This window comes from Brassica napus, chromosome A6, assembly GCF_020379485.1.
Source record: "Brassica napus cultivar Da-Ae chromosome A6, Da-Ae, whole genome shotgun sequence".
NCBI lineage: Eukaryota > Viridiplantae > Streptophyta > Magnoliopsida > Brassicales > Brassicaceae > Brassica > Brassica napus.
The window spans coordinates 21,363,679-21,391,159 of NC_063439.1; the positions used below are offsets into that span (position 1 = coordinate 21,363,679).

At 35.1% G+C, this 27,481-nt stretch overlaps 6 protein-coding genes across 11 annotated transcripts; 2 read left to right on the forward strand and 4 right to left on the reverse strand.

Moving 5' to 3' along the window:
- The first annotated feature begins 949 nt into the window (after window positions 1–949).
- On the forward strand, window positions 950–2,979 carry LOC106447670. Of its 6 annotated transcripts, none has more exons than XR_007314427.1 (7): window positions 952–1,294; window positions 1,418–1,516; window positions 1,622–1,735; window positions 1,910–1,941; window positions 2,030–2,216; window positions 2,427–2,535; window positions 2,615–2,979. XR_007314427.1 is itself a non-coding variant. In XM_048735090.1 (7 exons), exons 2-6 carry the CDS (start codon window positions 1,465–1,467, stop codon window positions 2,478–2,480), a joined length of 363 nt encoding a protein of 120 aa, XP_048591047.1. In that variant the 5' UTR covers window positions 952–1,294; window positions 1,418–1,464; the 3' UTR covers window positions 2,481–2,535; window positions 2,615–2,979. The 6 variants fall into 6 exon arrangements, 3 of the variants coding, with proteins under 3 accessions (XP_048591047.1, XP_013745099.2, XP_013745100.2); XM_048735090.1 differs by having other exon boundaries at window positions 2,106–2,216; XM_013889645.3 differs by having other exon boundaries at window positions 953–1,294; window positions 2,166–2,216.
- Window positions 2,980–8,954: 5,975 nt separating this feature from the next.
- Window positions 8,955–11,040, reverse strand: LOC106352009 (putative F-box/kelch-repeat protein At5g24040). Its single transcript, XM_048781647.1, has 3 exons — window positions 10,913–11,040; window positions 10,054–10,474; window positions 8,955–9,483 (listed from the first exon to the last, which is right to left on the reverse strand). Exons 1-3 carry the CDS (start codon window positions 11,038–11,040, stop codon window positions 9,091–9,093), a joined length of 942 nt encoding a protein of 313 aa, XP_048637604.1. The 3' UTR covers window positions 8,955–9,090.
- Window positions 11,041–15,696: 4,656 nt separating this feature from the next.
- LOC125575284 (putative F-box/kelch-repeat protein At5g24040) lies at window positions 15,697–17,209 on the reverse strand. The gene is made up of 2 exons (XM_048735091.1): window positions 16,796–17,209; window positions 15,697–16,225 (listed from the first exon to the last, which is right to left on the reverse strand). The coding sequence occupies exons 1-2, from the start codon at window positions 17,051–17,053 to the stop codon at window positions 15,833–15,835; spliced, it is 651 nt and encodes a 216-aa protein (XP_048591048.1). The 5' UTR covers window positions 17,054–17,209; the 3' UTR covers window positions 15,697–15,832.
- Window positions 17,210–20,430: 3,221 nt separating this feature from the next.
- LOC125610007 (putative F-box/kelch-repeat protein At5g24040) lies at window positions 20,431–20,928 on the reverse strand. The gene is made up of 2 exons (XM_048781648.1): window positions 20,657–20,928; window positions 20,431–20,581 (listed from the first exon to the last, which is right to left on the reverse strand). The coding sequence occupies exons 1-2, from the start codon at window positions 20,905–20,907 to the stop codon at window positions 20,431–20,433; spliced, it is 402 nt and encodes a 133-aa protein (XP_048637605.1). The 5' UTR covers window positions 20,908–20,928.
- Window positions 20,929–21,485: 557 nt separating this feature from the next.
- Window positions 21,486–21,959, forward strand: LOC125610008. The gene has a single exon (XM_048781650.1). It carries the CDS (start codon window positions 21,486–21,488, stop codon window positions 21,957–21,959), a length of 474 nt encoding a protein of 157 aa, XP_048637607.1.
- A 150-nt stretch (window positions 21,960–22,109) lies between these two features.
- On the reverse strand, window positions 22,110–25,127 carry LOC106348288 (uncharacterized protein At3g49140). The gene is made up of 10 exons (XM_013788000.3): window positions 24,976–25,127; window positions 24,795–24,888; window positions 24,196–24,403; window positions 23,975–24,077; window positions 23,823–23,893; window positions 23,577–23,726; window positions 23,108–23,512; window positions 22,856–23,011; window positions 22,678–22,773; window positions 22,110–22,550 (listed from the first exon to the last, which is right to left on the reverse strand). The coding sequence occupies exons 1-10, from the start codon at window positions 25,010–25,012 to the stop codon at window positions 22,443–22,445; spliced, it is 1,428 nt and encodes a 475-aa protein (XP_013643454.2). The 5' UTR covers window positions 25,013–25,127; the 3' UTR covers window positions 22,110–22,442.
- Between the last annotated feature and the right edge of the window lie 2,354 nt (window positions 25,128–27,481).

Sequence of the window (27,481 nt, forward strand, 5' to 3'; positions counted from 1 at the left end):
AACAAAGTATCAGAGTCTTGAAAGTTGAATTCATATTATTGTAAATGTACATAAGAGTTTGTGATTATATACTTAGTGGTTCTTGTATATGTGTCCAAGAAAGTTTCAATGGCTTAGTGGTAACTGTCCTATATATATATCATACTAACCCTGGTTCGATTCTCACTTTCGCATTGTTTTTTTATTTTTTACGAAAAATAAATGAGATGACATGGCAATTTCGGGTTCTCTGATTGGTTGATTTTTCTATCCTATGTGGACACCCTCTCCATGACTTATATCCCCCTTTTAGTATAGTATAGATATTTGTCCCAATGATAAGTTCATGATTTAGTAATTAAATATTAATACTTTTTGGTTCCAATCTACATGCGCTGTACATGAGTTTTGTCTTTAGAGCGGACAAAACTTATGTTTGACTAACAGCATGTTAATAATGCTAAGATAAAACTCAACGAGTTACAATAATAATAATAAATCAGTCGCCGGCAAACGTTAAATTATACTCCAATTTAAGTTTTCATATATTAAAATATTTTATCATTTAAAGGTTAGTCTACTAGGTTGATGTAACTTATGAAACTGACCAAACCATTAATCGATGCTTAAAATTTTGTTTGTCTATTAGAGCATAATAGTAAACGTGTAAGTTTTTTTTTTTTAGAAAGAAAGATTATAAGTTCTTTAAAGTTAAATGTGTATAATCTAAAATAATGTTAAGTGATCCATACGCAGAATAATATTAGAAGGACAAGAAACGTTGATTTGAGTTATCCTCAACCTTTTGAGGATGGAGATGGCAAACTGACTATCTATATATATATAAATATGTTTCTCTCCTGTGAGAGAGACACGTCATCAAATAGAGAGATGAAAGAGCAACACGTGTCTCTTAATTATTGAGTTTCCCTTGCTTTCGTTTAATTTGCTTAAAAGTGGGGTTTACGGTTTTATTTATGGGCTTCTTTCTTATTTTCTTGGGCTGTTAAAAAAACAACGTACGCCTCTTGCATTCATCTTCTTCAAGAATGGGGATGTCGACATCTAGGGTTCATCGTTCTGCGATCTCTGTCTAGCTCAAGCAACAATGGTGTCCTCGAGAGGGTTCTTCATGATGAATCTATGAATCGAAACCGTTTCGTCTTAGATTCATCTCGTACAAACCGTTATGGAATGCATTGATTCATCGTCATTAACTACCGTCTTAACTCCTTTGACCCAATCCAAACAAGATTCCTCATTCAATTCATCTTCCCTCATCACAAGGCGGCGGTGGCTCTATAGCTATAAAAAGGTTAGCTTTCATCCCATAAACATCACTTTCAGAAATCCCGTAACTCTTTCTTCCTCCTTTCACTACTTTTTTTAAACTCAAACCAGAGATTCAAATCCCTTTTGTTTTTGACCATGATTTAAGGTTCTGTTAACGCACACTGGCTCAACACCTTCAAACAGGAAGGCTCGATGTACTCTGTTACTGGGTTCAACGTTACACGTAGCAACCAAAAATTCAAAGGTCAGCCTCATTCTCATATCCAAAAGTTTCTTTATTGGCGTCTGTTCTTACATTAATTAAAAAAATAAAACTTTTAACATCAGTCCAAACAATATACATGTACAGGGATGTATCGGGTTGGCTTCGTGTGTTCAATGAATTGGCTACTGCATTTCTTGAAAATTACAGAGCTAGGGCCTAGACCCAAAGGTTATTGTGTCAGCCCAAAAATTGTTGGAGGTAGTTATACTTATGTTGTTTGATTGCTGGTTTTTCAGAGAATTGCTTATATGTTTTTATTTATTTAATTACATATCAAACAATCTCTACAACTCTCTGTAACTGATATACAATTCATATGCATGTTGGTTATTCCCGAACGCAACTTCTCGCACCTATCTCTACTTTGACAAGGTGGCAGCAGCTGGCAACAATTATTTTCGGAGGTATGTATACTTCCATAATACATTCTGCAGTTTATATGCTACATTAGATTATTAAACACCAGATCATAACCTGAACTCGACACCACAGTGCTTTAGGTTGGAGTCTAATGCCGGCATAAACCCAATAACTGCTCTGTCTGTTTTTTTTTTAATTTCTGGGACAGTCATTACTTCCCATTTCTTCAGCCCTATGCTTAATTTCTCTCACCTTTTCTGAAATCAAGTTGCAGCACTTTTACAATGAACTTGTGGAGTACAAGCTCATTCTTGACAAGGTAATATGTTATCATTTTACTCAGTCTTTGTAGTGCTTCCCCTTATTATTACACAGAGAGTCCTGAATTGGTTTGTAACTAATTTTACAGCTTTGTGGTTCTGTAAAATATACTATTATAGATGATCTTTGGTTAACACAATTAATGACTGTTATCCTAAATTCTTGGTATGTTTCTCATGCATTCATGTCTCTGTTGTGTGTCCTTTAGGCTGGTGATTTTTTGCTTCAGCCAGAAGTCTTACCGCTCAACAGAGTGAGATAGAATCACAACAAGTGGGTGAAGAGTAAGACGCACTCGAGGCTTTTTGCTGCAGGAAGTACGAAATCTGCGACTGTTTTACTTCTTCAAGTTGTGTTTTCCACAAATAGCTTTACAAACTGCCATTTTTTTAACAGGAGCAGTCTGTTGGTCCAACAAAGCAAGTAAAGCTTGGATTCCTCATCGGGCTGGTGCCACGCGAAAGTCTATGGTGTTAGAGAGGATCCTATTTTGCGCAGCTAGGAGCAACATCTTTATACGAAGTCGACAATGTATCATTGAGGAGTTCGTTGTTGATCCCAACTCTGTGGAGAAGGCTAGCTTCTTATTTTCCACACAGCTTCTCCTAGACATTAAAAGTGCGGCATTTTTCTATGCAGGAATTTGAATGCTTTCTTAACGTATATTTGTTCCCTCATAGGCTCATGCAATTTAGAGTCTAAATTCCATATGTAGTTTCTACGTTCTCATATGCATATGCTTATATTTGACATTTTTTCTATTTCTGTTGTTTTATTTCTGTTCTGGTGATCTACCTAGCCAATAATTATTTGACATGGAATGTTGATTTTTGCTGAAAAAAATATATTTATTCTGTTTTTCTCTACTAGAGATTGATTTATGTTCTAAAATAATGCTAAGGCAAAGAAAAATGTATTTTATTTTGGGGAAAGAGCATAAAGTTGTTTTAGAAAAAGATATTCAAAGCTTTTGGGGACAATGACTATTATTTCAGTGATCTTGGCAGATGACCTCAGATGATGATTGAAGTATATATAATCTCTTGATATGTGACTGATGATTTCTATGTATTTTTTTTTATCTGTAGAACTATTAGTTTTGTCACGAGTTACAAATGATAACCATATGAAGCTGCAATCAGTTCTTTTGAACAATAACCAACGACAAACATATCATTTATGAATATCCTATCTCAACCAAATGCAATCCTCTACAGCCCAAACTATTCATATAAATGTTAATCATAACACTCACAAATCCATTCTTCCGAGCCCAAAATATACAGCAAACCACATTTAACAAATAAATTTGTTTATTTTTTATCACTGGAATTTTACTTTGATTAGCTTTGCATTATTACCTTCTTCTCATTCAGTATAACATTCTATTTTTAATAAGAGTAGAAATGCAACTTCAAATAATCACCACTTTAACTCCAATAACATGTCAAAAGACTATGATTCCAACATAAAAAATAAATAATCTTATAACATATACAAAAAAATTATCCACAATCCAATTCTTCTGAACCTAAATATTACGTACCATAAATAACACATCAAATATGGAATCAAATATTTGTAAAAAGAAATAACATGAAGACCATTTGAGGTCGTTACGGCATATCAGTGTATATAACCTTTTAATATAAAAGAAAATATTGTAAACAAGCAAAATATATTTTATCACATGTAATTTTTTCTCACCTAAAACGTTTTAAAAGACATTATACACATTTCTTATGAATGTAAACCTAAAATACAAACTACAAAATCATAAAAATTATAATAATCTAGATTCCCGCCCGTAGGGCGGACCGACCCTAGTAAATAATAATAAGATGTCCACAGAGAGATAAGTAAATGAAAATGAGAGTATAAGAACTAATAAAGAGTTAAAATTATGGAATTTAAAAAGGGAAACAATTAGGACATTACAAAAACTATAATTAATGTTCTAATCGTTTTTCATCAAACGATTCTTTAGTTTTGGTGAATTTCTTAACAGTATATTTTATGCTGAATAGTTATTTCCGATATTTTTTAGCAGGGTCAGATTTCGAATATGGTTTTCGTATGAATGTGAGACTAAAAATTCTGGTTTTCTCAAAAAAAAAAAAAATTTCTGGTAGGATGGATGATGATGCAAGCAGACAAAAGTAGATAAAGATATTTACAGGGAGATCATTTATTCTACCTTCCTACCAATTTGCAAACGAGTGAACGACAAAAATTGGGGAAAGTTAAATAAAATTTGATCAAATATGGAGCTATGATTTGATAGGCTATGGCCTTATGGTCCTATGTACCCATATGACTTGATAACTGCTGTTTCTTTAATTGTCAATTTTGCCTTGGAGCTTGGAGTCGTTGTCGTAAGCAAGTTGGCATCTTCTACTTTCCCGCCAATTATAGTAACAAAATCGTGAAAGTTATATAATCTTCTTACTACTAGAAAACATGAATTATGGAGGATAGAAATGCAGAAATTACAAAAATAAAATGAAAAAGAAGCAGACATTTTACCTATATATACTAGTGTTACTCCGGTGCCTGTGTTAAGCACGGCTCAAATCTCCTATATTTTTAATTATTTTGTCCTAATTTTAAGTTTAACTAATTAGTATTTTTACACATAAAGAACCATCCATATGTAATATTGAAGCAAATCTGCTGAAACGGTTTTGCAGAATATTTGATATTCTAAAAATGTAGAGGTTCATATATAAGTCTGTAAGCATTTTATGTTATCGTAGTTGAGATATATACACACATAAAATAGTTAAAAGAACTGTATTTGATCCATTCGATTTTTATGTACATCTCTTGAAAATATAATTTTCATACAGTATTGTTTTTATTATTTTGAATATATTACTATAAGTAATCTGAAAAAAAAAATTCTGAAAAATTATGACATAGAAAAAAATCATTTATTAAAAATAAGATACATATTTTGATGATAGCAGGGATTGAGATATTTCTTCACTATTTTTCTATGGTGTTCATCATCATCTAAGCTCCACAATCCCGAAATATTTTTAATGGTTGCAAGTATTCTCCTTCTTTTATCTCTATTTTATTTCTCGTTAAATATTGACACACCTTTTTCACTATTTTATAGTCATCTTTGATCTAGTTATTGTTACAAATAATGCTATTTTTTTTTTGTCAACGTTACAAATAATGCTTTCAAATCGCAAATTCACCTATAGCGATTAGATTTCCAGTCACACAATTAAATTTAAAGTAGAGTTTATAGCTTCTGTGTTAAAACAATGTTTTCGATATTTGATGCAGACTTTGGATTTCAAGAGTACAAAAAATCTATCACTATAACTAAAATCACTGAATTAAAGTACAACCAAAGTTTTCCTAATGTTAACATGAGAACAAATTTGTGTAATTAAAATATTTATACAACTAAACATATCAATATTTCAGGAGTCTACAACCTATTTTTAGAAAATAAACTACTATTTACCCAAATACTCATCAACTTCATACGAAACTTAATTTTAGAAATCATAGTGTGTGTACCTTTTTACCCACACATCCGAGAGACCAGTACTCTAATTTTCCATTCTTTTGAGTTGGCATGATATTCCAGTGGCATCTTCAACCTATAGCAGAAATACAGAAATGATTATGTATTAGAGGATAAGAAAAGAATTATTCTAAGAAATTGATAGAAAAGCATAAACTTACAGAAGAGTTTTTTGGTTACACTAAAATTCATGTGTAGCTTCTTTATGAACTTTTTCACATTTGTTCTCTCCATTTATAGCAAAGACGTAAAAGAACGTAATTGTTGCTGCACGGTAAACGTAATTCTTCGTAAAACGTGAACTTTGTATTATTGTTGCAGAAAAACTTAAGATTGATAACAATGGAACACTTACTTTTTCCTTTTGATGATGTGGTGTAGTGTGTAGACACGATGCACCAATGCAGTGAGTGTTTGTTCTATGTAAAGCTTAGCCCTGAGTACAATTTAGAAGATTAACCTTGATCTCCATGTGTCAAAATTTAGAGTCTCACCTCTGATGATTTCGTAGATACAATTTAGAGAAGACAATAATTTAATTTATATTAGAGATGAAGAAAACAGTTTTATACAAAAAAAACAGTTTTAAAATATGTAAGTTAACGTGGAGTGGGTTTTTGAGAAAAAAATAGGAATATAGGTAGTTGAATATTTGGATTGAAAAAATATAGGAAATAAAATTATTGTTTTTAAATTCTTTTTAAATTTTTTGCCAAGTGTCAAATTTTTTTAATTATTTTCTAAACTTTTTTCACATGGCAGTATCTGATTCGCTATGCGACTTGCGCTTTAGTATATAAGGGATAATACTTCCACCTGCCTTCGAGTTGATATCAATCGTTAAAACAAATTATGATTATAGAGTAACTAGATTCTGATCCGTGCGGCTGCACATAATTATTTTTTATTTATAATTTATGTTTTAAATTAAAATTTTATGATCTGATGATATTTTATAAATTTTAGTTCGTGTCAAGATTGTATTTTTGATTTTTGGTTTGATTTTGGTTCATTTATGGGCTTTTGTTATCGGTTTAAGAAATATACTAATTGTTCAGTTATTTATGAATTTGAATTTTGTTATTTTAATTTTTGGTTTGGTTTAAATAACAATGTTAAGAACCCAATAAAAATTTGAATGTAATTTGAAAGTTATATTGTATAACTAAATAATTAGGAATGTTATTTTTTTTTAATAGGCCGTGAATAAGTCTAAATTTAAATGACAATTTTTTAAATAGATAAAAAATAGAATTCTAAATTAATAGATTAGATATAAGTTTCAAGTTGTGCAAGAAGACTTCATGAATATGATCGTTCTATTTTTCTTATCTTATAATATGTTGCCACTTGCCCACATATATGTTCATCAATTTTATGGTACAACTTCGACTGTCACGTGCTTACTTTATACGATAGCACACAATTTTATCTGATGACATATTATTCCATAGTATAGCAACAAATATAGGGAGAATTCTACGTTGTAGTTGATAAGTTTACCATTTATATATGATATAAGCAAAATGTATTAACAAAATTTAGAAAGTTAAGAATTATTAGTGAATCGCAAGTCCATGCCAAATTACCGATAGAGACATGATACAATATTACAAAGTCAAATTCAATGCCATGTCAGGAGATATCTAGTCGATCCACATAATTTCTTATACAACCATATTGTTTTAGGTGTTGAAATGTGACATGATGGCAGATGCAAATATCTTGTTCTATATATAACGTTGGAACTAAAGCCTTGCTGATTACAAGGGAATAACTTATCTTTTGTCCATAACAATATGAAATAATATATCAAAAAAGCTAGCTACTCAGCAGTGCATCTCACCGGATTCACCCCACTGCAGATAACCCTCAGCATTATCGACAGGGACATCCCCAACACAATAAGTGCGAGACGCAATAGGAGAACTCTCTTATGCAATTTTGGATTCGATGACAGTGTAACTCAAATCAACTTGTGTGTATACTTGTTTATTGAACAATACTTGGATTCACCCCTATGGTGAATGGGTAAATTCACCTCACCTTTTATAACCAACCAAATTGCCACGTAGGATTAGTTAAAAAGGCAATAAAATTAAAAAAAAATTGCTGAAAACAAAACACCAACGTTAACGCCGTCTACGAAACGAAATTCTAAAAATTTAATATCTAAACCCTAAACCTCAAATCCTAAACTTCAAATCTTAAATTATAAACCCAAATTTCTAAACCTAAAACCCAAACCTCTAAACCATAAACCCTAAATCCTAAACTCTAAACCTAAAATTCTTAATTCTAAACCCAAAACCCTAAACCATAAACCCTAAACTCTAAACCTTAAATTCTAAACCCTAAACCCAAAACTCTAAACCATAAACCCGAACCCTGATCAAGTAATGAGTTTAGGGATTAATTTAGGGTTGTGTTTTGGGTTTAGGGTTTAGGATTTAGGATTTAGGGTTAGAGTTTTGGGTTTAGGGTTTAGGATTTAGAGTTTAGGGTTAACGAAATTCTAAAAATCTAATATCTAAACCCTAAACCTCAAATCCTAAACTTCAAATCTTAAATTCTAAACCCAAATTTCTAAACCTAAAACCCAAACCTCTAAACCATAAACCCTAAATCCTAAACTCTAAACCTAAAATTCTTAATTCTAAACCCAAAACCCTAAACCATAAACCCTAAACTCTAAACCTTAAATTCTAAACCCTAAACCCAAAACTCTAAACCATAAACCCGAACCCTGATCAAGTAATGAGTTTAGGGATTAATTTAGGGTTGTGTTTTGGATTTAGGGTTTAGGATTTAGGATTTAGGGTTAGAGTTTTGGGTTTAGGGTTTAGGATTTAGAGTTTAGGGTTTAGGATTTTGGGTTTAGAATTTAGGATTTAAGGTATTGGGTTTAGGGTTTAGGATTTGGGGTTTAGGGTTTATGATTTGGAGTTTAAAGTTTAGGGTTTATATTTTAATTTTTAGAGTTTTGGGTTTTACGGACGGTTTTAATATTGGTATTGTTTTTCTGAATCATTTATTTTTTAATTTTATTACCTTTATTAATTAATCATACATAGTATTTTGGTTGGTTATAAATGGTGAGGTGAATTTAACCATTCACCATAGGGGTGAACCTAAGTATTGTTCTTGTTTATTTATTTTGCCACTATAATAGATTTTTTTCCACTATAATAGGTTTTTGTAACTCTAAACATTTTATTTATAATATTTACAGTTTAACAAAAAAAAATCAAAAGCTTAAATAGCAGCACAAGCTTTTGTTATACAAGAAAAAATAATGATATTCATGTTCATGAATGTGATAAGATCATGCGTTCGAGATAACCCAACCAGGGGGAGATGGAAACAGCTCAACATACTCGGGAATGTCTTCTACAGACCTAACGCCTTGCTCGTTGAACTCATACACGAGAATGCTTTCATGTTCATTCAAATTAGTTCCGCCCCACAGGTCCGAAAAGATTATAGAGTTGGCTCTAAACCCCTGAATCTCAGTAGCCAAGCACGAGAAGGAGCAATATTGCTCCAAGAACAGCACACGATCATCCACATCTTCCACTTGATTCCAGTCGTTTCTCTCCACGTCTAACTCTGAAACTTCGAACCATATCTTCTTCTCACGGATATTTGGTATGAAAAAATCGGCTCGTCTCTCTGTGCACATCTCTACGAGAAGGACCTTATCCCCTGAGTTTAGAAGCTGTGCGTTGAAGACATGTAACATATGAAAATAGAAGAAAATGATCAAGACCGGTCTGCGGCACAGCCGGACAGGGCCGGGCCTGACAATTTCCGGCTCAGAAGCCAACAGAAAAAGCCCATGATCTAATAAAACACAAAAAAATATTAAAAAGTACACCCAAGCATTTTAAACCCGGAACCCCAAACTGGAACCCCAAACTATACTATTCTTAGTCTTTACCAACAGAACTAGTGAGGAACTTCAGTAACAATTGGCCCCTAAATTAAATATAACTTGTCGGCCCCGAAGCCAATGCTTGATTTGCTTGGAATCATACGCCTTGCAGCCGGATGCAACATTCGCATATGCCTCCAAAATTTTAAAAGGATTAGAAACATAGGTTTGATGGTCCCTAAATTAGGAAATACATTTTTTTTCTTTAAGATCTACCCTAAAATGTTTATAACCCTCAAATTTTCAAAACAGACCATGAGTGAAATGTGCGGACTATAAAACCTTAGTTTGCAACTTTGTCTCACGAAAACTTAAAAGTCCAAGCAAGGATATAAAAGGTTTTAGTCTCCTCACCCAGCGTTTCCTTGTCTTATAAGACGGTCTAGACCGCTGAAACGTATGCAATTGTAGAGTTGGCTCTACAACTATTGTTCTGCCGGTGAGATCTATGGCGTAAAACTTGCTTTTATATGAAACTATCCCTTCAAAGGAAACGGGTTGTGTTATCTGGAGCTCAGTCCAACGCCCATCGATTGACCTATACACAGCGGGACCCTTGAATGGGAGACGCCCTAGAACCATAAACTCGTTGTTCTCTGCGTTTAAACTCATAAAGCCAATGCGTCTTTCCACTTTCCCCTCGCATGGTTCGGACCATTCGCTGTAACAAGCCACATGTTCTTGAGCTAACTCAAAGACTTGACATCTGAGCAAGTCAAATGAAAAAGTTGGATACGAATATCTATCCTCATCGGTGTTTCTTCTTAGGAACAAACTTATAACGCCCCGATCCGTCCACGGCTAATGGGCCACCCACGCCCGCTCTCTCGACCCGTGGGCCCCATCCCACCTGACGGACGGTCGTTAATTTTCCAAGGCCCGAAATCATTGTTTACTGACCCTGCAATCACCACCCGACCTTTCCCCGTGCTTTGGCCTCACTCACACGCTATCGCGAATCACTTCCCGATAGGTCACCCATCCTTCCACTACTCCAGTTCAAGCACGCTTAACTCTGGAGTTCTTTCATGATGTGCTCCGGAAAAGGTAAGTCAACTTTGGTGATATAGGTAGCCAAATCAATTCTCTTAAGCCTTTTCACATATCACAACTCGGGATGTTACAATTCACCCCCTCTCAAAGAACGCAACGTCCTCGTTGCGCCCCCGACAGGTCTCAAGATGCCTCTCAGGTCGGAACTGAGATAGCTAACCAGCTCTGATACCACTTATAACGCCCCGATCCGTCCACGGCTAATGGGCCACCCACGCCCGCTCTCTCGACCCGTGGGCCCCATCCCACCTGACAGCCGGTCGTTAATTTTCCAAGGCCCGAAATCATTGTTTACTGACCCTGCAATCACCACCCGACCTTTCCCCGTGCTTTGGCCTCACTCACACGCTATCGCGAATCACTTCCCGATAGGTCACCCATCCTTCCACTACTCCAGTTCAAGCACGCTTAACTCTGGAGTTCTTTCATGATGTGCTCCGGAAAAGGTAAGTCAACTTTGGTGATATAGGTAGCCAAATCAATTCTCTTAAGCCTTTTCACATATCACAACTCGGGATGTTACAATTCACCCCCTCTCAAAGAACGCAACGTCCTCGTTGCGCCCCCGACAGGTCTCAAGATGCCTCTCAGGTCGGAACTGAGATAGCTAACCAGCTCTGATACCACTTATAACGCCCCGATCCGTCCACGGCTAATGGGCCACCCACGCCCGCTCTCTCGACCCGTGGGCCCCATCCCACCTGACGGCCGGTCGTTAATTTTCCAAGGCCCGAAATCATTGTTTACTGACCCTGCAATCACCACCCGACCTTTCCCCGTGCTTTGGCCTCACTCACACGCTATCGCGAATCACTTCCCGATAGGTCACCCATCCTTCCACTACTCCAGTTCAAGCACGCTTAACTCTGGAGTTCTTTCATGATGTGCTCCGGAAAAGGTAAGTCAACTTTGGTGATATAGGTAGCCAAATCAATTCTCTTAAGCCTTTTCACATATCACAACTCGGGATGTTACAATTCAAATTGGTGACAACTCATCCTGGAGGAGTGTTGTTAAAGGGTGAGGACCTGGGTTCGAGTCTCACCAACAACCTAATTATGGAGTCAGAGAGAACTCATAATTGAGGGGTTGGGGTCGGTGCGCTGCAGCGCTGTGAACCTAGGTTCCTAGTGAGAGGATGGGTTGTCACAAAAAAAGTCGACTTTTTTTGTGACAACCCGCCCCGTGGGAACTACCTGTCCCGTGGGCCCCAGACTCACAGCGCTGCAGCGCACCGACCCCAACCCCTCTATTATGAGTTCTCACTAACTCCATAATTAGGTTGTTGGTGGGCCTCGAACCCAGGACCTCACCCTTTAACAGCATTCCCACAGGACAAGCTGTCACCAATTGTGTTACAAATAATGCTATTTTTTTTTTGTCAACGTTACAAATAATGCTTTCAAATCGCAAATTCACCTATAGCGATTAGATTTCCAGTCACACAATTAAATTTAAAGTAGAGTTTATAGCTTCTGTGTTAAAACAATGTTTTCGATATTTGATGCAGACTTTGGATTTCAAGAGTACAAAAAATCTATCACTATAACTAAAATCACTGAATTAAAGTACAACCAAAGTTTTCCTAATGTTAACATGAGAACAAATTTGTGTAATTAAAATATTTATACAACTAAACATATCAATATTTCAGGAGTCTACAACCTATTTTTAGAAAATAAACTACTATTTACCCAAATACTCATCAACTTCATACGAAACTTAATTTTAGAAATCATAGTGTGTGTACCTTTTTACCCACACATCCGAGAGACCAGTACTCTAATTTTCCATTCTTTTGAGTTGGCATGATATTCCAGTGGCATCTTCAACCTATAGCAGAAATACAGAAATGATTATGTATTAGAGGATAAGAAAAGAATTATTCTAAGAAATTGATAGAAAAGCATAAACTTACAGAAGAGTTTTTTGGTTACACTAAAATTCATGTGTAGCTTCTTTATGAACTTTTTCACATTTGTTCTCTCCATTTATAGCAAAGACGTAAAAGAACGTAATTGTTGCTGCACGGTAAACGTAATTCTTCGTAAAACGTGAACTTTGTATTATTGTTGCAGAAAAACTTAAGATTGATAACAATGGAACACTTACTTTTTCCTTTTGATGATGTGGTGTAGTGTGTAGACACGATGCACCAATGCAGTGAGTGTTTGTTCTATGTAAAGCTTAGCCCTGAGTACAATTTAGAAGATTAACCTTGATCTCCATGTGTCAAAATTTAGAGTCTCACCTCTGATGATTTCGTAGATACAATTTAGAGAAGACAATAATTTAATTTATATTAGAGATGAAGAAAACAGTTTTATACAAAAAAAACAGTTTTAAAATATGTAAGTTAACGTGGAGTGGGTTTTTGAGAAAAAAATAGGAATATAGGTAGTTGAATATTTGGATTGAAAAATATAGGAAATAAAATTATTGTTTTTAAATTCTTTTTAAATTTTTTGCCAAGTGTCAATTTTTTTTAATTATTTTCTAAACTTTTTTCACATGGCAGTATCTGATTCGCTATGCGACTTGCGCTTTAGTATATAAGGGATAATACTTCCACCTGCCTTCGAGTTGATATCAATCGTTAAAACAAATTATGATTATAGAGTAACTAGATTCTGATCCGTGCGGCTGCACATAATTATTTTTTATTTATAATTTATGTTTTAAATTAAAATTTTATGATCTGATGATATTTTATAAATTTTAGTTCGTGTCAAGATTGTATTTTTGATTTTTGGTTTGATTTTGGTTCATTTATGGGCTTTTGTTATCGGTTTAAGAAATATACTAATTGTTCAGTTATTTATGAATTTGAATTTTGTTATTTTAATTTTTGGTTTGGTTTAAATAACAATGTTAAGAACCCAATAAAAATTTGAATGTAATTTGAAAGTTATATTGTATAACTAAATAATTAGGAATGTTATTTTTTTTTAATAGGCCGTGAATAAGTCTAAATTTAAATGACAATTTTTTAAATAGATAAAAAATAGAATTCTAAATTAATAGATTAGATATAAGTTTCAAGTTGTGCAAGAAGACTTCATGAATATGATCGTTCTATTTTTCTTATCTTATAATATGTTGCCACTTGCCCACATATATGTTCATCAATTTTATGGTACAACTTCGACTGTCACGTGCTTACTTTATACGATAGCACACAATTTTATCTGATGACATATTATTCCATAGTATAGCAACAAATATAGGGAGAATTCTACGTTGTAGTTGATAAGTTTACCATTTATATATGATATAAGCAAAATGTATTAACAAAATTTAGAAAGTTAAGAATTATTAGTGAATCGCAAGTCCATGCCAAATTACCGATAGAGACATGATACAATATTACAAAGTCAAATTCAATGCCATGTCAGGAGATATCTAGTCGATCCACATAATTTCTTATACAACCATATTGTTTTAGGTGTTGAAATGTGACATGATGGCAGATGCAAATATCTTGTTCTATATATAACGTTGGAACTAAAGCCTTGCTGATTACAAGGGAATAACTTATCTTTTGTCCATAACAATATGAAATAATATATCAAAAAAGCTAGCTACTCAGCAGTGCATCTCACCGGATTCACCCCACTGCAGATAACCCTCAGCATTATCGACAGGGACATCCCCAACACAATAAGTGCGAGACGCAATAGGAGAACTCTCTTATGCAATTTTGGATTCGATGACAGTGTAACTCAAATCAACTTGTGTGTATACTTGTTTATTGAACAATACTTGGATTCACCCCTATGGTGAATGGGTAAATTCACCTCACCTTTTATAACCAACCAAATTGCCACGTAGGATTAGTTAAAAAGGCAATAAAATTAAAAAAAATTGCTGAAAACAAAACACCAACGTTAACGCCGTCTACGAAACGAAATTCTAAAAATTTAATATCTAAACCCTAAACCTCAAATCCTAAACTTCAAATCTTAAATTATAAACCCAAATTTCTAAACCTAAAACCCAAACCTCTAAACCATAAACCCTAAATCCTAAACTCTAAACCTAAAATTCTTAATTCTAAACCCAAAACCCTAAACCATAAACCCTAAACTCTAAACCTTAAATTCTAAACCCTAAACCCAAAACTCTAAACCATAAACCCGAACCCTGATCAAGTAATGAGTTTAGGGATTAATTTAGGGTTGTGTTTTGGGTTTAGGGTTTAGGATTTAGGATTTAGGGTTAGAGTTTTGGGTTTAGGGTTTAGGATTTAGAGTTTAGGGTTAACGAAATTCTAAAAATCTAATATCTAAACCCTAAACCTCAAATCCTAAACTTCAAATCTTAAATTCTAAACCCAAATTTCTAAACCTAAAACCCAAACCTCTAAACCATAAACCCTAAATCCTAAACTCTAAACCTAAAATTCTTAATTCTAAACCCAAAACCCTAAACCATAAACCCTAAACTCTAAACCTTAAATTCTAAACCCTAAACCCAAAACTCTAAACCATAAACCCGAACCCTGATCAAGTAATGAGTTTAGGGATTAATTTAGGGTTGTGTTTTGGATTTAGGGTTTAGGATTTAGGATTTAGGGTTAGAGTTTTGGGTTTAGGGTTTAGGATTTAGAGTTTAGGGTTTAGGATTTTGGGTTTAGAATTTAGGATTTAAGGTATTGGGTTTAGGGTTTAGGATTTGGGGTTTAGGGTTTATGATTTGGAGTTTAAAGTTTAGGGTTTATATTTTAATTTTTAGAGTTTTGGGTTTTACGGACGGTTTTAATATTGGTATTGTTTTTCTGAATCATTTATTTTTTAATTTTATTACCTTTATTAATTAATCATACATAGTATTTTGGTTGGTTATAAATGGTGAGGTGAATTTAACCATTCACCATAGGGGTGAACCTAAGTATTGTTCTTGTTTATTTATTTTGCCACTATAATAGATTTTTTTCCACTATAATAGGTTTTTGTAACTCTAAACATTTTATTTATAATATTTACAGTTTAACAAAAAAAAATCAAAAGCTTAAATAGCAGCACAAGCTTTTGTTATACAAGAAAAAATAATGATATTCATGTTCATGAATGTGATAAGATCATGCGTTCGAGATAACCCAACCAGGGGGAGATGGAAACAGCTCAACATACTCGGGAATGTCTTCTACAGACCTAACGCCTTGCTCGTTGAACTCATACACGAGAATGCTTTCATGTTCATTCAAATTAGTTCCGCCCCACAGGTCCGAAAAGATTATAGAGTTGGCTCTAAACCCCTGAATCTCAGTAGCCAAGCACGAGAAGGAGCAATATTGCTCCAAGAACAGCACACGATCATCCACATCTTCCACTTGATTCCAGTCGTTTCTCTCCACGTCTAACTCTGAAACTTCGAACCATATCTTCTTCTCACGGATATTTGGTATGAAAAAATCGGCTCGTCTCTCTGTGCACATCTCTACGAGAAGGACCTTATCCCCTGAGTTTAGAAGCTGTGCGTTGAAGACATGTAACATATGAAAATAGAAGAAAATGATCAAGACCGGTCTGCGGCACAGCCGGACAGGGCCGGGCCTGACAATTTCCGGCTCAGAAGCCAACAGAAAAAGCCCATGATCTAATAAAACACAAAAAAATATTAAAAAGTACACCCAAGCATTTTAAACCCGGAACCCCAAACTGGAACCCCAAACTATACTATTCTTAGTCTTTACCAACAGAACTAGTGAGGAACTTCAGTAACAATTGGCCCCTAAATTAAATATAACTTGTCGGCCCCGAAGCCAATGCTTGATTTGCTTGGAATCATACGCCTTGCAGCCGGATGCAACATTCGCATATGCCTCCAAAATTTTAAAAGGATTAGAAACATAGGTTTGATGGTCCCTAAATTAGGAAATACATTTTTTTTCTTTAAGATCTACCCTAAAATGTTTATAACCCTCAAATTTTCAAAACAGACCATGAGTGAAATGTGCGGACTATAAAACCTTAGTTTGCAACTTTGTCTCACGAAAACTTAAAAGTCCAAGCAAGGATATAAAAGGTTTTAGTCTCCTCACCCAGCGTTTCCTTGTCTTATAAGACGGTCTAGACCGCTGAAACGTATGCAATTGTAGAGTTGGCTCTACAACTATTGTTCTGCCGGTGAGATCTATGGCGTAAAACTTGCTTTTATATGAAACTATCCCTTCAAAGGAAACGGGTTGTGTTATCTGGAGCTCAGTCCAACGCCCATCGATTGACCTATACACAGCGGGACCCTTGAATGGGAGACGCCCTAGAACCATAAACTCGTTGTTCTCTGCGTTTAAACTCATAAAGCCAATGCGTCTTTCCACTTTCCCCTCGCATGGTTCGGACCATTCGCTGTAACAAGCCACATGTTCTTGAGCTAACTCAAAGACTTGACATCTGAGCAAGTCAAATGAAAAAGTTGGATACGAATATCTATCCTCATCGGTGTTTCTTCTTAGGAACAAACTTATAACGCCCCGATCCGTCCACGGCTAATGGGCCACCCACGCCCGCTCTCTCGACCCGTGGGCCCCATCCCACCTGACGGACGGTCGTTAATTTTCCAAGGCCCGAAATCATTGTTTACTGACCCTGCAATCACCACCCGACCTTTCCCCGTGCTTTGGCCTCACTCACACGCTATCGCGAATCACTTCCCGATAGGTCACCCATCCTTCCACTACTCCAGTTCAAGCACGCTTAACTCTGGAGTTCTTTCATGATGTGCTCCGGAAAAGGTAAGTCAACTTTGGTGATATAGGTAGCCAAATCAATTCTCTTAAGCCTTTTCACATATCACAACTCGGGATGTTACAATTCACCCCCTCTCAAAGAACGCAACGTCCTCGTTGCGCCCCCGACAGGTCTCAAGATGCCTCTCAGGTCGGAACTGAGATAGCTAACCAGCTCTGATACCACTTATAACGCCCCGATCCGTCCACGGCTAATGGGCCACCCACGCCCGCTCTCTCGACCCGTGGGCCCCATCCCACCTGACAGCCGGTCGTTAATTTTCCAAGGCCCGAAATCATTGTTTACTGACCCTGCAATCACCACCCGACCTTTCCCCGTGCTTTGGCCTCACTCACACGCTATCGCGAATCACTTCCCGATAGGTCACCCATCCTTCCACTACTCCAGTTCAAGCACGCTTAACTCTGGAGTTCTTTCATGATGTGCTCCGGAAAAGGTAAGTCAACTTTGGTGATATAGGTAGCCAAATCAATTCTCTTAAGCCTTTTCACATATCACAACTCGGGATGTTACAATTCACCCCCTCTCAAAGAACGCAACGTCCTCGTTGCGCCCCCGACAGGTCTCAAGATGCCTCTCAGGTCGGAACTGAGATAGCTAACCAGCTCTGATACCACTTATAACGCCCCGATCCGTCCACGGCTAATGGGCCACCCACGCCCGCTCTCTCGACCCGTGGGCCCCATCCCACCTGACGGCCGGTCGTTAATTTTCCAAGGCCCGAAATCATTGTTTACTGACCCTGCAATCACCACCCGACCTTTCCCCGTGCTTTGGCCTCACTCACACGCTATCGCGAATCACTTCCCGATAGGTCACCCATCCTTCCACTACTCCAGTTCAAGCACGCTTAACTCTGGAGTTCTTTCATGATGTGCTCCGGAAAAGGTAAGTCAACTTTGGTGATATAGGTAGCCAAATCAATTCTCTTAAGCCTTTTCACATATCACAACTCGGGATGTTACAATTCAAATTGGTGACAACTCATCCTGGAGGAGTGTTGTTAAAGGGTGAGGACCTGGGTTCGAGTCTCACCAACAACCTAATTATGGAGTCAGAGAGAACTCATAATTGAGGGGTTGGGGTCGGTGCGCTGCAGCGCTGTGAACCTAGGTTCCTAGTGAGAGGATGGGTTGTCACAAAAAAAGTCGACTTTTTTTGTGACAACCCGCCCCGTGGGAACTACCTGTCCCGTGGGCCCCAGACTCACAGCGCTGCAGCGCACCGACCCCAACCCCTCTATTATGAGTTCTCACTAACTCCATAATTAGGTTGTTGGTGGGCCTCGAACCCAGGACCTCACCCTTTAACAGCATTCCCACAGGACAAGCTGTCACCAATTGTGTTACAAATAATGCTATTTTTTTTTTTGTCAACGTTACAAATAATGCTTTCAAATCGCAAATTCACCTATAGCGATTAGATTTCCAGTCACACAATTAAATTTAAAGTAGAGTTTATAGCTTCTGTGTTAAAACAATGTTTTCGATATTTGATGCAGACTTTGGATTTCAAGAGTACAAAAAATCTATCACTATAACTAAAATCACTGAATTAAAGTACAACCAAAGTTTTCCTAATGTTAACATGAGAACAAATTTGTGTAATTAAAATATTTATACAACTAAACATATCAATATTTCAGGAGTCTACAATCTATTTTTAGAAAATAAACTACTATTTACCCAAATACTCATCAACTTCATACGAAACTTAATTTTAGAAATCATAGTGTGTGTACCTTTTTACCCACACATCCGAGAGACCAGTACTCTAATTTTCCATTCTTTTGAGTTGGCATGATATTCCAGTGGCATCTTCAACCTATAGCAGAAATACAGAAATGATTATGTATTAGAGGATAAGAAAAGAATTATTCTAAGAAATTGATAGAAAAGCATAAACTTACAGAAGAGTTTTTTGGTTACACTAAAATTCATGTGTAGCTTCTTTATGAACTTTTTCACATTTGTTCTCTCCATTTATAGCAAAGACGTAAAAGAACGTAATTGTTGCTGCACGGTAAACGTAATTCTTCGTAAAACGTGAACTTTGTATTATTGTTGCAGAAAAACTTAAGATTGATAACAATGGAACACTTACTTTTTCCTTTTGATGATGTGGTGTAGTGTGTAGACACGATGCACCAATGCAGTGAGTGTTTGTTCTATGTAAAGCTTAGCCCTGAGTACAATTTAGAAGATTAACCTTGATCTCCATGTGTCAAAATTTAGAGTCTCACCTCTGATGATTTCGTAGATACAATTTAGAGAAGACAATAATTTAATTTATATTAGAGATGAAGAAAACAGTTTTATACAAAAAAAACAGTTTTAAAATATGTAAGTTAACGTGGAGTGGGTTTTTGAGAAAAAAAATAGGAATATAGGTAGTTGAATATTTGGATTGAAAAAATATAGGAAATAAAATTATTGTTTTTAAATTCTTTTTAAATTTTTTGCCAAGTGTCAATTTTTTTTAATTATTTTCTAAACTTTTTTCACATGGCAGTATCTGATTCGCTATGCGACTTGCGCTTTAGTATATAAGGGATAATACTTCCACCTGCCTTCGAGTTGATATCAATCGTTAAAACAAATTATGATTATAGAGTAACTAGATTCTGATCCGTGCGGCTGCACATAATTATTTTTTATTTATAATTTATGTTTTAAATTAAAATTTTATGATCTGATGATATTTTATAAATTTTAGTTCGTGTCAAGATTGTATTTTTGATTTTTGGTTTGATTTTGGTTCATTTATGGGCTTTTGTTATCGGTTTAAGAAATATACTAATTGTTCAGTTATCGGTTCATTTATGGGCTTTTGATCTGCAGATCAATTGGTGACAGCTTGTCCTGTGGGAATGCTGTTAAAGGGTGAGGTCCTGGGTTCGAGGCCCACCAACAACCTAATTATGGAGTTAGTGAGAACTCATAATAGAGGGGTTGGGGTCGGTGCGCTGCAGCGCTGTGAGCCTGGGGCCCACGGGACAGGTAGTTCCCAGGGGGCGGGTTGTCACAAAACTATGTAGAACTATGTCTCCATTCTCTTTCTCTTGTAGCTTAAACAACCTGTCAGGATTAGAAAAACTTATCTAAGTATCATCAAAGATTCAAGAACGAAGTTCAAAAAAGAAATGTTTTTACCAATATCGAGGACCGTTGAGATCAGAAGACTTGAGAAGGTAAACACTTCTGCTCAAGATATAACGATCATCACCATAACCAGAAGAGTACACGAGAAGAGGACATCTAAGTGATGTCTTCGGTCGAAATAAGATGCTAGAGGATCGCCAAGAGGAACATACTGACCGGAAGTGGATCAGATCAAAGGAGTTGTCGATTCTCAGGGAGATGGAGTGGAGGATCTCTGGCGGCAACTCCGACCATTTCTCCATTTTTCTTTCTTCTCTGACTTGATATGATGAGGATCATGTGGAGCTTCTATAAGCCTAAACTTAAAACGTGTTTGACTTTCTCTTTAATTTCAGTTCAGTTAATGTGTTGACATTATTTTGGCTTGACGTGTAGCATGTTCTAAAACGCGTTAGCCATTATTATCGACACACGAACCGTATCGCGGCATTTAAACGGAGCATCGACAATATGTTTTTACATAAAATATAAAAATGAATTTAAAATTCTTTTGTAAATAATCAATCTACTAGATATAATCATATAAATATATAAAATAAGTAACAAAGTACTATAAATAAATAACATTAAGAAAATATATAATAATACTACTTAATATTCAATTTTAACATGTATTTAAACCGTTATTATGTCTCAACTATATAAATCCACATAAAAACACCGTATAACATGAAACGAGTACTTAATGCTATTGAGGCAGAGTTAGTGATTGTAAAAGGAAAGATGAGAGCTGAAGTAGAAGATACAAATGTTTGGAGACGAGGGTCAGCGTACAAGCAAAGATTCTCCACATATGAAACTTGGTCATTACTGAGAACAAATGAGGAGAGATGTGAATGGTCCAGGGGGATCTGGTTCTCCAAAGTTCGCTTTTGTGGCCTGGCTAGCTGCTAGAGATAGACTGTCGACTATGGATCGAATATCCAAGTGGGATCATCGAGTTGATGAAACTTGTGTTCTTTGCAAAAGGGAACCGGAGTCAAGAAACCATTTATTCTTCGAGTGTGTCTTTTCTGCTTCGGTTTGGGAACATCTTACTAAGGGTATCTTGCTAAGTAACCATTCTAATGTCTGGCAAGATATTGTGTTCATTATATCGGATGAGCGTATGGAAGGGAAGAAGAGATATTGCTTGCGCTATGCTTTTCAAGCAGCTATACATGCTATATGGAGAGAGAGGAACAAGATAAGGCATAATGAGAAGGCATTACCTATTACTGCTGTTATGAAGATGGTAGAGAAGGGTGTTAGGAACAAACTGAGTATCTTGAGAACAAAGCGTGTGAAGGGATGAGAAAAGGGACTTCAATTCTGGTTTAGTACTCGAGGTTAAACAATTTATAGTAAGGGAGTTTATAGAAATTATGGATTTGGATATAGAGGTTCACACATGATGTAATAAAAGTTTTTTTGATGAATAAATTTAACAATTTTTCAAAAAAAAAAACATGAAACCAGTACATTTGATTGATTATCGTATAATGCATACGCACCATCTAATTAGATGCGTAAACTGCATTTTAGAACACTGATACCAAGTATAACGAATCACAGATTTGAACCACAAACAAAGTTACATCATCAAGAATGAATTGAAAAACGTCAAACAACAGGAGATTCAGACTTCATCTGCCAATCTCCAACAAAGGTAACAGTGAAAAGCACCGGTCCTTTATCGTTGACAGTAGTTACTTCATGTTTTGACTCGTGAGGAAAAGATCTGTCGATATGCAAATATTGCGTTTGAATTTGTTTTCTTTAGACTTTTTTACTAACATCACCAAGATTCCTTTGGACTCGTTTGCTTTGGTTTCTGCGGCTTATGAGGTGTGGAAGCGAATAATAATTCTCTCAATTGTCCCTCAGCACTGTGCACTGATGTTGCCTGCAAATACATATTTCACAGGACACATTAATCTTAGTGAAATTGTTATGTCAACACACATGCCTAATCTTGTGAGTATAATCTTTATGTTACCATAATGATCACTAAACAGCGTTTTAAGACTTACCCTTGTCAAGAATGCAAAACGTAATGTCTCAATTTCCATTCCCGAGCAAAGCCTGAGGTCGAAACCAAGTGAATCTATACCGATGAGCTTCACTTCCTACATTGCCAAACATAATATTGATCAAGGCAACATATTAGACCTTATAAACAACTTGTTGATAATTCAAGTATCTTGTTACCTCTGCTTCAATCCCTTTATGTCTCCAACATAGAGATTTGAGCGCTTCAGTTAGTTTATTATCGCCATCTTCCTCTAGACGTCTCACAATACCATCTGATGCGAGAGCAATAGCATCAGGCTGTGCTTTTCTGACATCTCCCACTTCCACTTCAGTCTGTTCAAAATCAAAAATACACAACCAAGCAAAAGCTTGAGCCTAGAGAAGAACTGAGACAAGGAGGAAGGAGTGGAGAGTCTTTTATCAACAAACCTGACGCCCCTGTGCTGTGATGAGCTGGATTTTATTCATCTCCAGCTTGTAATAAGATACAGCATTTCTCGAATTCTCAAGCTGCAATATCTTGTCAGTTTCATCAATGTCTTCTGATTTTTCTCCCTCATTGTTATGGTCAGTACTTGTAGACTTGGGAGCAGAGATGTCTGAGTGATCTTTCACAAAGACACGGCTCAATAGCCCCTGGATAGCCAGGCCAGCTGATGGCTGCTCCATCCAGTTTAAAGGATCCTTTGACGCAACCTCGGCTATCCTCCTGGCAAAATACATAGGATGGCAAGTTCGCATCGTTTCCAAGTTTGCCCAGTCTCCAAGTGATTCATCAGAGTCTGAAACATAATCATCGTCTTCATCTCCTTCTTCTAGAACAGCAACCCATTCCTGAAGTCACCGTCACAGTAAGTCTTCTTCTAGAGATAAAAGATGAAATAAAATAATACAAAACCTCATCATCTTTGTCTTCATCCGTCTTGTTTTCATCGTCTACTTCAGTTATACCATCTTCCATTTCTTCAATCTCAAAACCAATACCAGAGGGAGTACTCAGCTCCATGTCCTTGATCATCTCCATCGTATCAAAACCTACTATCACTTGCTGCAAATTGCATAACGTGGAACTTATCACACCTCTTATCTCCATGCATGAGTATCCACTCCAGGGAAAAAAAAAGAAAGAAAGAAAACAACATACCACATAGTTATTATCAGAGGTAACAACGGTCTGCATTATGTCCTCGTTTTCCTTAACTTGAAAGTATATATCTGCATTTCATAAGGGTCACATAACTCAATTCCTAAATGCTTGACAGTAATAAATAAGAAGAAGAAGAAAGGTTTGCTTACTTCCATGCTGATCCGTTACATAAGGAATATCAGGCCAGAGAATGTTCTCATGAAGTCCAATACCAAGCAAACCTGAAAGCATCAGAGTTCCCTTTTTGTTCACCTGAAAACAAGACACACTACGCAAAATTGTCACAAGGTCTGTATCAATAAAGTATTGTTAAAGGGTCCTAACAAAGAGTGTATCTTTGTTTGGATGATTGAAAGATGTCATGTAATACCTCAATGATGGTTCTAGCGGTTTCTGCAGGTGGAAGCCTGGAATCTCCAGGATTCTCTGGCAAATACGCTCTGATTTCTTCAGAAGGATGATAGCTTGGTTTCTTTGGATCCGAAGCTGAACCTAAATACTCTGCAATGGCTTGAGTCCTACTCTTCCGTACACATTTTCTAGTGAAATAGTCATTGTTACACTTGAGAAGTCCACTCCTGGTAATATATGCACACACAAGTCCGATAAACGAGGATTCATATATAACAAAAACGGTACAAATGATAATTGAATAAAAAATACAATACATATTACAAAACTGAACTAGCGATTCTCAATTTTGTTTGAACACAGTAACTGGTAATGGAAAAATATATATATAAAAAGTCTAAAACTTTTGTATGAACACAGTAACTGGTAATGGAAAAATATATATATATATATAAAAAGTCTAAAACTTTTGTATGAACAGAATAATTGGTAATGAAAAAAAAGATTAAAAATCTCAACTTTGTTTGAACAGAGTAACTGGTAATGAAAAACAATATTAAAAATCTCAACTTTGATTGAAGACAGTAACTGGCAAAGAAAGGAAGGGATCCAGAGTACCTAGGAGCAATAGGGTTGAGCAGGTGAGAATGAAAAGTTCGCCGAGGAGCGAAGCAGCTTCCTTCGTCCTCTGTGTTGGGTACATGACGATACTCTGCAAGAAGCCAAACACAAGATTCAACATTGAAACCAAAGCAAGTTCCTTTACATGAGAGTATTGATAGAACAAAATCGAATTTACGGAGGAGCGCCGTCGAGGAGAAGAGACGGACGGCCATGACGGAGTCTTTTTAATCTTCAGGGAAGGAAGCTGAGGCCTCTCGAGGGGAAGAGAAGGAATGCCATAGATTTATCTCTCGCTCTTTCGGATTTTGCTAACTGGTGATGACGTGTCAGGTGATCATTGGTTATTACTCGAGATTGAGTGTTAACACCCATTCACTAAAGGTTATCCTTTGAAACGCTGCGTTTTAGATCTGGTTATGGTTTATTTACATGCATAAGCTGTAAATTACCTAGGTGTTCAAAAAAAAAAAAAAAAAAAAAAAGCTGTAAATTACCTAATGTTTAAGGACCTTTCTTTTGCTCCTAAATTCCTATTTGACTAACCTTTAAGGAGACTAGATTTTTGAACCGCGCTACGCGCGGTTTCTGTTTGTAGAAATATTTTTTTTGTTTTTTATTGATTTTAAACAATTTTTTGTCTGAAATGTTTTATTTAGATTAGTTATCATTTTGAAGTTTTGAATGGACAAATAATTGGATAATTTGTTTAATAAATAGAAATTTTATTTTATTTGGTTATTAATAAATAAATTGATTATTAAAAATTGATTTACTATTTGGTTCTCGTTCAATTTCGTATAATTTTAAAATTTTAGGATAAAAGTATTCGGGTAATTCGGTTGGTAAATAGTATTTTTAATATATGGTTTTATAAATTAAATATATTTAATATTTGTAAGTATATAAATATTTGGTTTGTATTTTAGTTCTGGTTTTGGTTTCGGCTCAGTTTTTTTTTTGGTTCTAGAAATATATGATTTATTTGGATATTTATGAATTTAGTTTTGTTTTGTTTCGTTTAGTTAAGCAAATGTATCCACATTTACAAAATATTTTATATATAGATTCAGGGCCGTGCCTGACTATAGGCTGATCAAGCACATGCTTGGGGCCTTGATATGTATAAGTATTTTAAGGGCCAATTTTTTTAACAAAATCTAGTTAGTTCTACTGGCCTATGTTCAATTTTTTCCTACAAAGGATTGGGGGTTCGATTCTTTGCTCCATAATTTTTAATGTTTTTTCATAATAAATAATTAAAGGGCCAAAAATATATTTTGTGCTTGGGGGCCCAAAAAAGTCAGGCACGGCCCTGTATAGATTCATGTAATAATTTTTTAAATTCTAAAAATAAACTTGCTGAAATGGCAAATTGAAATCTATTATAAATATTTTTTTTGTTGGCAAACATATACGTATAAAGTTGTTTCATACTATTTTTCTTGAAGCTTCAAATAACTTTTATTAACTTACCCGAAATAAAATATTGACTGATTTTAAGATGATAACTAACCTTTCTGTTAAATAGTTATTTTTTTTTAGTTTTTGACATCGCTAAATAGTTTTTTTTTTTGTAAAAAGGAATCAACATCGCTAAATAGTTATATAAATTTTGTTTTGGTAAAATAACATTGCGTATAGTTATTTGATATGCCAAAATGTTTTATATATAAATGAGACGATGGAAAGCGAAATAGATGTTGAATACACTACTTGAAACCTTGGCATCGTTTTTGCTACATGCGAATTATATTTATATTTTATTTTAATACAGTTCTGAATTGTAATGTATTTATATATGATTATTTTTATATTATGTGTTTTTTCTTATTGTGTTCTTTTCTTACATATGTTTTAGATTATTTTTTTAGCATGTATTTTAAAAACCTACCTTACTAAAATTAAAGTTATGTTTTACCAAATAAATTTATGTAGTTATTAAATTAATATATTTAATGTATAAATTAAAAACAATATATATTATTTAATTGCTATTTATATAAGTTATTGTGTTTGTTAATTGTATAGTTAATAATCCACATCCACATATCTTTTAATAAAAAGTCCTGAGAAACTAACATATTTTTAATGTTGGTGTGAAAAATAACCTTACACATGATAATAACAATTAGATATGAAGTACATAAAACTAATGTGCCAAAATTATATCCTGAAACACTAACATTAATCAAAAACTATTGTAGATTGTCTCAAGTGTTACTATATAGTACACAAAGTTATTCTTCTAAAATGATTTTTTTTAATTAATATCACTTAATGAACAATGTTTGTTTACTTATTATTGTATTAAAATTTGCTACTACATCATCAAATCTAAGTTCAACTGGAATTTGTCTTAATGATTTTTTATTATTTTATTTGCGTTGACAAATCCTCTATTAATTTTTTTTTCTTATGAATCATATTCTGGTAAAAATAACTTTTAGTTCCACTTATTCGTCAATATAAAAGAAATATTTATTTAGGAAATTAAGACAAAGTCTGAACGGTGCAACAAAAACAAACATAAATATTTTGAGCTACTTATGGTTTTTCTTTCTCATGTTGATTGATAACCGAATGGATTTACTGTATATTGAAGGATATGTTCCACTAAATTAGTTATGATTTTACATATGTTGGCCATGATGCTTAAAGCAGTTATCATGGTATCCCAAAAA